General features: G+C 37.7%; 1 protein-coding gene across 1 annotated transcript; it reads left to right on the top strand.

Moving 5' to 3' along the window:
- On the top strand, window positions 1,954–9,081 carry LOC109232980 (CBS domain-containing protein CBSCBSPB1-like). The gene is made up of 14 exons (XM_019398691.1): window positions 1,954–2,493; window positions 4,378–4,546; window positions 4,710–4,842; window positions 4,917–5,087; window positions 5,243–5,324; window positions 5,416–5,529; window positions 5,638–5,704; window positions 5,912–6,017; window positions 6,102–6,160; window positions 7,153–7,259; window positions 7,346–7,479; window positions 8,070–8,155; window positions 8,264–8,353; window positions 8,526–9,081. The coding sequence occupies exons 1-14, from the start codon at window positions 2,342–2,344 to the stop codon at window positions 8,706–8,708; spliced, it is 1,653 nt and encodes a 550-aa protein (XP_019254236.1). The 5' UTR covers window positions 1,954–2,341; the 3' UTR covers window positions 8,709–9,081.

Raw genomic sequence — 10,754 nt, 5'->3', positions numbered from 1 at the left:
TCTGATCGACCCTTGAATTGTATGTCTCCACCTTTTTGTCATTTTCTTCAATTTTCTTTTCTCTGGACTCGATTCTTTTGGTTAGTTCTTCGAGCATTTTCATAATAGCAGGGTCAGTCCCCGAGCCATTTTCATCGGGCCTTTTTAGCGTTGGTTCAGCACGCCGAGTGTTCACTGGTTCGGCTGTGTTTGGAGTTCTATTCTGACCTTGAAGTTGAGCGATGGCAACTTGCTGAGCTTGTAGCATCTCGAATATCACTTGGAGGCTGACTCCCCCTTCTTCCATTCCTGGCGTTCCTTGGTCTCCTGGACGGGCTTCCCTGCGTGCATTCCTTGCGGGGTCTGTGCCTGCGTCCGTGTTTAGAGCGTTATGCGAACTGATATCAATTGGCTCCATATTTGGCACTCCCTCAGGGTTTATGGGTGGTACACCGACCCCTATACCGCTGCTTTTTCCGAGTCCCTCACTATCGTGAGCTGGTGTGTTTTATGTGCTAGACATATCTTATCTAGTCCTGAAATCAAAGAATCTTTGACAAGAAAAAGTGTGAAGAATAACGTGTGTTATCAGAAAACTAGCACCAAAATAATCACTATTATCTTTAGCCCCACGGTGCGCGCCAAACTGTTTACCTATAAATATGTGAGTAACAATTAAATATGATTTGTGGTTTTAAAGATATATGATTTATTCCAATACTAGTAATGTACGAATAATATTAAGTTTAAGTAAGAAGAATTGATGAACCAAACCAGTGTTGTTAAAGCAATAAGGACCTCGAGCTCGATTATCTTAGAGGCCTCGAGGTGAGCTAAGAACAATAAAGTATGAACAATAAAGTAAAGACGATAAAGCTGAAGAACAATTGTTGAGCACGTTAAACAAGAAAAGCAGAGTAGAATGTTCTATTGCAGAGAATGAGATATGCTTTACAAAGATTGGGGTCCCTTTATATAGAAGGAAAAAATCCTAATATGGTACATTTCCAATTATGGTAAAGAATTCTATTGATATAGCTGTATAACAACCTAGTACGGACTTGTACTATTTCGTACAAATCTTATCCTATAATTTATGCCCTGACCCACGTGTCCTTGAGAAATTTCTGCTCTTTCTTGAGTGTCCTCGAAATTGTACTGCCCTCAAGGCAGATCATGACGGGTCCCCGATTTGCTTCTCGAGGTGCGCTCATCCGGGCCCGGCTTGATTCTTACTTCGAGCTTCCAGAACTCGGACTCGGAGTGTAATCTAACTATAGAAATCGAGCTCTCCGATTTCCACCATATACAAGAGGGTTGAGAAAGAGAGGGCAGCGTATTTTATGACAGAGAGGGCAGCGTATTTTATGGCTTAAGGGTAGGAGGTGACCATAAATAGATATTTGGCTATAAAAATCAAAAGGTAGCTATGGAATATAATTTTTTAAATGGTATTTATTTAAAATAAATAAGGTATCAACCTTTGCTATAGGAGGTAAAAATTCCTTAACTAAACCTATGATGTCACGACCTAAGCTAATGACGCGTATTATCCGCATTGGGCCTAGGCCCGCACGGATTTGTCTTTTAGGCTATGCCACATCGAACCCCAAAAGCACGTACAATGTAAACTTGTATCATGTCTTATAAAGTTCTTCACTCTTCTCTCTCATTCCGATGTGGGATTCACCTAAGGTAACATGTGCACCCCTTCTTCAGACGCTTGTCAGCCTAGAAACCTGTTATTCATGCTTGACTCGCCCTTATTGGTTCGCCCCTCCGTCATAGGCATCACATATGAATTATAATTTTCATAATTTAAAAATCTAATAAAAATGAAAGATTTATTTGTAATAGTGTTAGATAAAATGAAATTGCGAATGGAAAAAGAAAGTTGAGGACTCCAACGAGTAGCAGTTAAATCCAAAATAGAAGTTCACTGTCTCAATGCCAACCTCATGCTCATGGCCTCCAGTGAAATTGGAATCCTTGTCATTGGTTAACGTGGAACAATCTTATTGGCCAAGGCCCACTCAGCACACGCGTCCTCAACAGATTGTTCAATTCAATTCAGAGCTCAAACGCTAATCCTCTCTTTCCCTCTCCCATTTCGTAGGGTTTCCCTCCATCTCTTCCTTTTCCTCGCCGGAATATTCTTCTCGGAAACCCTATTCTCAGCCGTTGACTCCACTCTTTTATTTTCATTTTCTTTTGGCTCCAATTTTTTACCGCAAAGCCTTCTTTGCCATTATTTGACCGTTGAAAACTATCCATTACGTGATTACACGATTTTTGGTTGTTCAATTTTGAAATCTTAAATTCAAAGTTATTTGTGGATAATTTTGATTGCTGTAGAGTTCAGATGCCGACGAGTCAAGGAGGAGGATCATCGTCGAGGAGAAGCATGTCGTTGACGAGCTCTTCGTCTCTCGTTAAGAAGAAAGCAGCCGCCGAAAATGGAGGAGCGCAACCTGATTCCGCTCACCGGAAGTCCATTTCTTCATCTCGTAACATGTACGCTTCATTCTTTTATTTGAACTGATGCTTAATTTGTATATGTAAAATTTTTGCGGCCATCAACATCAGTACTGTTTGATTTTGTCTTGCCACTGACGCGAAATGATTACGACGTGAAATTTACGCTTTATTTGATGCTTTCACTGCTTATTTGTTCCCCAACTTGAACACTGGAGATGGATATGAGCTCGGGTTGGGGGATATTGAATATTTATTTGCTGCTTATTTATAGCAAGATGAAGGAAAAGAAAAGAGTTTATACTTTATAGTTAGAATATTGGCAATGTGGAAAAGAGGATTTGTAATTGGGATCTCAGCTTAATGATTGTCATTCTCACTGTGTTGCCGAAGTCTAATTTAAAGTTAAAAAACTGCATCATGGAATTGCTTAATCGCGTGTACTGCAAGTGTCTGTCATTGTTGTCAAAGGCTCAATTGAGGCACGCTTAAGCCCTGAAGCTCATACAAGCTCAGGGTAGGCGATTCGCCTCACTTAGGATGTGCTTCAGTGTGTGCAACGCAGTAAGGTGTACACTCCTAATTGCCCATAGTTTCTATCTTGAATAGAGCGGTACTAAACAATAAATATGCTTGGCAAAAAGATATTTTACTTTTTAGGAGGTGTGAGTGGTTGGCTTTGGCAGGTACGAGAAGAGGTAGAGGGCGGCCTAAGAAGTATTGGGGCGAGATGATCAGACAGGATATGGCGCAGCTTCAGATTTCCAAGGACATGGCTCTTGATAGGAAGGTTTGGAGGTCGAGCATTAGAGTTGTAGGTTAGGGGGTTGTACCGGTTAGTTTGATAGAGTTGTGTCTAGGATTGCTAGCGGATTATATTGTGTGCACACTATTTTTCTCGTTTTGCATAGTATTGAGTTATTACCATTCCACTTATTTGTTGTCTCGTTCGATGCTGATTATTATTTTTCTGGTTTCTTTGGTTGTTACATATTTATTCTTTTGTTTTCTGATATTATTGTCTCGTCTGTTGAGTCGTGGGTCTCCCGGAAACAGCCTCCCTACCCCGGGGAGGGGTAAGGTTTGCGTATACTCTACCCTCCCCAGACCCCCAGACTCCACTAGTGGTATTCCACTGGGTTGTTGTTGTTGTACATATGTATATTTATTTTTTCTTCGTTGTGCCTTTTTAAAAATAAAGCTCACACTTTAATTGCGCTTAAAGCCCCCGATAGGCCCCGGGGAACTTATAAATGCTTTTCGCCTTTGACATCATTGTTGTATGTAGATGATCTGCAACTAACAAATGCTACTTCGGAGGTCATTGTACTTGGTAATTTGTCTTGATTCACCTATGTACAGCTCTTTTAATAGCATGTAATGGTTGTTGTCCATACACCAGTGTCCAATACTCGAATGCTCCCATCATACTTTTTGAGTGGTTCAGTAGGCTACAGTGTGCAGGCTTCCTTGAGGCTCTGTTGTTCAGTTTTTTGGTTTGAGTTCGCTCTCCCCTTTTAGGTTGGTTGATTTTTTATTTTTTTTTAGGTTTCTGATGCAGCTTTTGGAGGTTGCTTAGCAATTTAAAGTCTTTATTTTTTTGATGAAATAAGTCGTATTTCATTAACAAGAAGCATCCAGTGGATGCATAGGTTACAAAAGAAGGGAAATATCAGCCCAATTGACACATGCTTAGCAATTTAAAGTCTTTGATTCTTTATTATATTCTTGGCACATGCTGTGAAATTTGATTAAGTAACAAATTGTAGCTAAGAGATTCCTTTGCTAGTAAGGATAAGTAATATTTTAAAAACTTGTTTAGATCATAGTTGGGATCATTAATGGTCACACTGAGTTGAAATCATCATTTTTGTGTGATTATTTTGAGTTTTGATAGTTTATTCTCTCACACATTTGGAACAGGGGACTGACTGGAGAGCGCACAGTGAAGAGATTGCGGCTGTCAAAAGCCCTAACGGTACCTGATACTACAAGTATTTATGAAGCTTGCCGCAAGATGGCTGCTCGCAGAGTTGATGCTTTATTGTTGACTGATTCAAATGCATTACTATGTGGTATCCTGACGGATAAGGTTTGACTTGAATAATGCAAAAATGCTGTAAAAAAACATTTAGTAAATAGAAGTCTGTAGAGCTGCCTATTTCACTGATGCTTTTCCTATACCTACTAAGGGTGATAGCTTTAACTAACTCTTCATGCATCCTTTTCTTTTACTTCCTTTGGGCATATTGAAGGATATAGCAACAAGGGTTATTGCTCGAGAAGTTAATATACAGGAAACACCTGTTTCAAAGATTATGACGAAAAATCCCGTTTTTGTGCTTTCTGACACACTTGCTGTGGAGGCTTTGCAGAAAATGGTGCTAGGTTGGTTTATCTGAAATATCAAGTTGTTAACTTCTGAAAGCCTATCCAACATCTTATTTTTGTCCTGACGACAGGAAAATTTAGACACTTGCCGGTTGTAGAAAATGGAGAGGTCGTTGCTTTGCTTGATATAGCAAAATGCCTTTATGATGCAATTGCTCGCCTCGAAAGAGCAGCTGAGAAAGGAAAGGCCATTGCAGCTGCTGTTGAGGGAGTTGAAAAACACTGGGGAACATCTGGTTCTGGTTGGTTTAGAATTTTGTGTTGCTACTAATCTTCACTAGTATAATGTAGGACTGTCTGTGTACTGACTGTTTGCCCAGTTCCTGTTATTGGATGATGTTATTTGACTGGGCTTGCAAGTATATTTACTGACCTTTTCATATTTTCTTGTTTATAGCAAGTTCTAATACATTTATAGAAACACTTCGGGAGCAAATGTTCAGGCCTTCACTGTCTACCATCATTTCTGAAAATTCAAAGTAGGTAATATCTTCACTTTTTAGAATAATTTAATCTTCTAAGTAGTCTGCAGGTTAGTCACTATTTGTTGTGGATCTGTGGTGTTTCTAGGATTGTTACAGTTGAACCAAGTGATACTGTGTTAGCTACAGCAAAAAAAATGCTCGAATATAGAACAAGCTCTGCAATTGTAACAGTTGACAACAAACCACGAGGGATTTTAACGTGAGCAGTTTTCCCTTGCATCCTCTTGTTTACATTCATAGATTCTGTGCTATGGTGTAATAGCATATTGATCATCTCATGACAAGATATGCCTCATGGACTGTGCAGTTCAAAGGACTTATTGATGCGAGTCATAGCACAAGATCTTTCCCCCGAGTCCACTCTCGTAGAGAAGGTAATCTCTCCTCTTGATAACTGAGGGGATATTTTTGTTTGAGATAGCTCTCTGTTCATTATCAAAGTAAAAGGTTTAAATAATAGTTCTTTAAATAATTAGAAATTATATTTTCTTTCGTTATCTTTTTCCTTCCTTTCTTGAGGTGTGGTAGGTAAGTTATCTGATCTCTGATAACTTTCATCTTATTTTGCATCTAACATCCAGGTAATGACGCCCAATCCAGAATGTGCTTCAATAGATATGCCAATTGTTGATGCTTTACATACAATGCATGATGGGAAATTTTTACACCTTCCTGTAGTTGATAAAGGTATCATTCACCTCCAGTTACACTTTGAGACTGGTTATCTTCTTTTCTAGATTTGCTTAAATTTGTAATTCTTTTTTGTGGCAGAGGGAATTGTTGTTGCTGTTCTTGATGTGCTTCATATCACTCATGCAGCTGTAGCCACGGTAAGGCAGCGCACACAAACATGTTAATTTCTCCCTTCTCAACTCATCATAAGCAACTGATATCTTTTGAGCTACCATTTTGGTGGTCAATTCACCTTCTGAATTCTGCCTTGTAAGTAAATTACCTCCTTCAAGTAAAAACCTTCTAAGGGTTCTAACTACATTGATGAGCTTTACATTTGTCTGTGTATATTCAGAAACATATAAATTCTTGTCTGGATCTATCAAGTTGAAATCTTGGTTACCACTTTGCTAAGACTGACTTCTTAAGGAAAGTAAAATATGTTGTCAATTTACCAATATTAAAAAAATTACAACTTTGTTGAATGTTTGAACAGAATACCAAAGGAGGTTTATTTTATATTTTGTTGCATTTTAAAATTAACTTCGGTCGCGATCCACAAAAGCAATCTGCTCGAGGATGTTCTAAAGATTCTTGCATTTGATTTTGACCTCCACTGCCAGTATTAATATTCAACCTTTTATTTTAGTTCTGATCAATGAATATTTCAACCAATCCTTTAGCCGTTACCGCTGCTGTTAGTGCTTTCTGTACAGTGTGCTTCCTGGCAGATATGTTTATGTTCCTGATTCCTTTGTATATCATACTGACAGTTAAATATTAATTGGTTAAGTTGTCGTATTTGCTTTGAGTTGAAAGCTGCTCAGTAATCACATGCTATTTTTTTTAAAATGTTTATTGTTTGCCCAGACCCCACTAGTGGGATTTCACTGGGTCGTTGTTGTTTATTGTTTCAGTAATTTACTAGAAACTTAACATGAGCATTACCTTTTTGAGGCACTCTTCAACTATTAATATGTCAAAATTAAGGTATTCTAGGATGTAATTATTGTTAAAGTAGCAAACAATCTTTTGGAATGCTGAAATTCTTGTCGCACAGTATTTAATCTTAGTTTCTATATTTATTATGTCAAGTCCTTTTTCTCAAAGTTTGTGGAGATTTACTTCTGGACTGTTACTCACTAACCAGGTGGGAAATACTGCTGGAATAAATAATGAAGCTGCAAACTCTATGATGCAAAGATTTTGGGATTCAGCTATGGCATTGACTCCGGATGATGATGAAGAGACGCGGAGGTTAAGGCCTTAATCTCCGTATCTGTGAACTCATATTTTCTTTTCCTTTTTTTATTATGCCTCACGTTGTTTATTCGACATTCCAGTGACAGTTCCTTGAAATTGGCTTCTGAAGGGGCAGAAACAGGAAGATCTATTCCCTATCCTTCATCGAGCCAGCCAAATAGTTTTTCATTCAAGATTGAAGACAAAAAGGGAAGAATGCACAGATTCAACTGTGGTATGTTTAGAGAATATGTTTTTAGTTAATAAAAGTAAGAAAGCACTTGTTAGTGTTGTCATTTATGACCAAGTGTATCTTTTATCTGGAAATTCTTGTTGCATTGGACAAATTATTTTATATATGCAATCAGGAATCAGGATACTGAATCATGCAGTACCGTTGATATCATATGAACAGAGCTAAAAATGCAAACCCCTATTTTCTCTTTTTCAGGCATCTTGAAACTTGCCTTCTGAACTGTCATACTTTTCCCAAGGCTCCTGACTCCTATCAAATTTATGGAGTTATGTCCTTGCAACTGTTTTCATATCACTTGTGTTTTCCTTTTGCTCTTTGTGTTGGTACTCTTGAATTTCCACATCATGCATTGTATATTTAGCTATGCTGTTGCTTATTCATATTTTATTATTAGAGCGACACTGAACTGTTGTTTTCCCATTATTGGAAAAATTTAAACTTGTTTGTATATGTTGTCTGCTGAAACTAATTCTAGGAAATTGATATGATGTCTGCTTTGTTCTCCCTCATAATTCAACCGTTATGATAATTTTGACTCCCATGATGGCTGTAATGTTTCTATTTTTCAGATATTCGGAACATGACAGATCTAATAGCTGCAATCATTCAGAGAGTGGGGGATGACATTGACCGGGACAATCTTCCTCAAATTCTGGTTGGAATGCTCTAACTGTTCCTTGTACATTTGAATGTTTCTCCTCCCCTTGGTTTTCCTTGTTTGAGCAAGTTGACTATTATACTCAAGGCAATTACTCTCTTGCAGTATGAAGATGAAGATCATGACAAGGTTGTATTAGCATCAGATAGTGATCTTACAGCAGCTGTTGACCATGCAAGATCTGCAGGTTGGAAGGTATGATTGGCTTTCCTCTGCCCCTGGGTTTTGATGCATGATTTAGTTGAAGTGGATGAGCATATACCCTAATAACAGGAAGGAAGATTGAGTTAGAATTAGTTATTAGATGTTGTTTCCATCTTATCTTGAATATGATGTAAGGACTGATGACAGAAATCAACCTGAACAGGGGTTAAAATTGCATTTAGACTATTCAGGAATAACTGGCCATCGGAGGGGTTCAAGCTCCAGTAGTTTGGATTATGCTCATACAGAATCTGCTTGGGCTTCAGCCTACAGCACTGTAGCAGCCGGTGCTGCATTAGTTGCAGGTTTAGGCGTACTAGCATTCTTAAGGAGATCTGGTAACTGATTATTTGAAAGAAGTTACCACTTGATAGATTGAGGAATGGGAATAGCACATCGATTTATGTGAGCTCGATCGGTCAATTTGATTTGAATGGATTTTGGTGCTATGGTTGGATGGTTGCTCTATACGGGAATCATTTTACTTTTACCTTTTGCCTGCGTCCAGATTTGCAGGTTGTGGTTTATACTTTATACTGATGTAAATTACGCCCTATAACTCCCTTACCTTGAAGTCTTCAACAATGAACTGGCAACTGTATTCAATTTATTGTGCCAACAGTGTCAGGAATTTAAATGTGGGCTGCGATATTTCTTACAGAAATAAAAGAGAAAGGAAAAGAAACATACGGAATGCACTTCTCCTTCCTGTTCGGTCTCTCTCTGAACGCCTTCATCCCAAATTCCAACTAACCACCAAGCAACCTTTTATTAACTATGCGTTCCATCCTTTGCAACCGGTGGTTGACGAAGTCCTTTCATATGATTTGTAAAAGAAGATGCAGAAAATAATTGCATTAGATAACAATAAGGGTAATTGAAGTGTTATTCTGCAGAAATCAAGCAACAGTAGGCTATTGAAGCTTGTGTATGACATTAACCAATCAACTTTTGTTTTTTCGGTGCTTGTTGTAGTTTGCAGTGTTGTAAGGCTGCGGTTTCTGTTCAGACGGGATCTAGGATTACAAGAAACACACACCTAGTTAAGTGTGTGTGTGTGTGTTATAAATTTTCTGCTATATATAGTTCGAGTTTAGATAGCAAGTGCGGACACATCAGCTGCTGAAAGGCTGTGCCCGTCCTGTATTGTTTTATTCTTCATTGTCACTCAGTGGGAATACCGGATATGAATCTGTCATTTGTTCAGTGTTAGGAAGAGAAAAAGATGCACCTTCCTGCTGTGAACTTGCCTACTAACCATGAGAACCGATCGAGTATAAAATGGAGAGGCAGCAATTAAGGAAAGCAGAGCAGTAGAACGTGCTTAAAACAATACTAATCTATCTACATCTATCTATCTACAATCTACAATATATTAAAAGCATGAAGCTCTTAAGTTGAAAGTTAAATTACACAATTACCCTTGTTTAATTAATTTTATTTTTATTTTTAAAAACCTACATATACACGCTTTTTGAACAGTCCCCTCCTTCAAAATTCTCAAGCGTTGCACCGTTTAAATTTCTTTCCCATGATATTGTTCCCTCACCCTTCACTTATTTGAAGGGATGTACCCTTCATAAGTTAGTAATATTTCTAATAGGCTTACTTTTCTAAATTTCGAGACCAAGGGAAGCACGAAAACAAAACCAAACGACTCCTCTGCAAACTACAAAATGTTGGCAAGAACGATGTTCAGACCTCCATATCCATGCAGGTGTATATGTGCTAATTCTAGCAATTTATGTGTTTCTTTACTCTTTGTGAAGGTAATACGACAAAGTAAAGCAAAGCCCTCAAATCGATTTTTTGTCGGTCTCTCTAAACTTCTTTGCAAGTTCAATTAGGGATAATTCTCTCAAATTAGTATATAAATTGTTATGGTCTGCGCTTGCTGCTTAGACTTTGGGTGATTATTGGATTTTTGGTCTTTTTGTTTGGTTTTTGTTTTATTGTCGTTTCTTTGCCGATTCAGAAGTTTGCATCTCTAACTTCAAGTAGGTCAAGTATAAAATTTCCGTTCTTTTTCTGGAAATTATTAAAATAAAAATATTTTTACTATATTAGACCATGTCACCACGCTATTCTTTATTTCTTTTCAATGTATATCCTGGGTAACAATGTTTTCCATAAAAGATGAAGTTAATATGGTGTTCTGCATGATCTGTAGTCGTTATGTTCAATTCCTCACTTATTGTATTGAAAGTTTGCGTCGTTATCTTTATTTATCTTATTAAAAAAGAAAAAAAAATTGTGCCTTTTTCTACATAAAGTATGGGATCTTTATACATTTGCACTGTAAGTTCTAAATTACATTGGTATTGTATCATAGATCAAGTTACCATACTATTATGCATAATATCTTAGTTGTCTCTTCAGTTCATCAGTTATT

The sequence above is a fragment of the Nicotiana attenuata genome, chromosome 10 (assembly GCF_001879085.1).
Source record: "Nicotiana attenuata strain UT chromosome 10, NIATTr2, whole genome shotgun sequence".
In the NCBI taxonomy this organism is placed as follows: domain Eukaryota; kingdom Viridiplantae; phylum Streptophyta; class Magnoliopsida; order Solanales; family Solanaceae; genus Nicotiana; species Nicotiana attenuata.
Note: the sequence above shows the minus strand (reverse complement) of the source record. Positions and strands in the feature narration are given on the sequence as shown.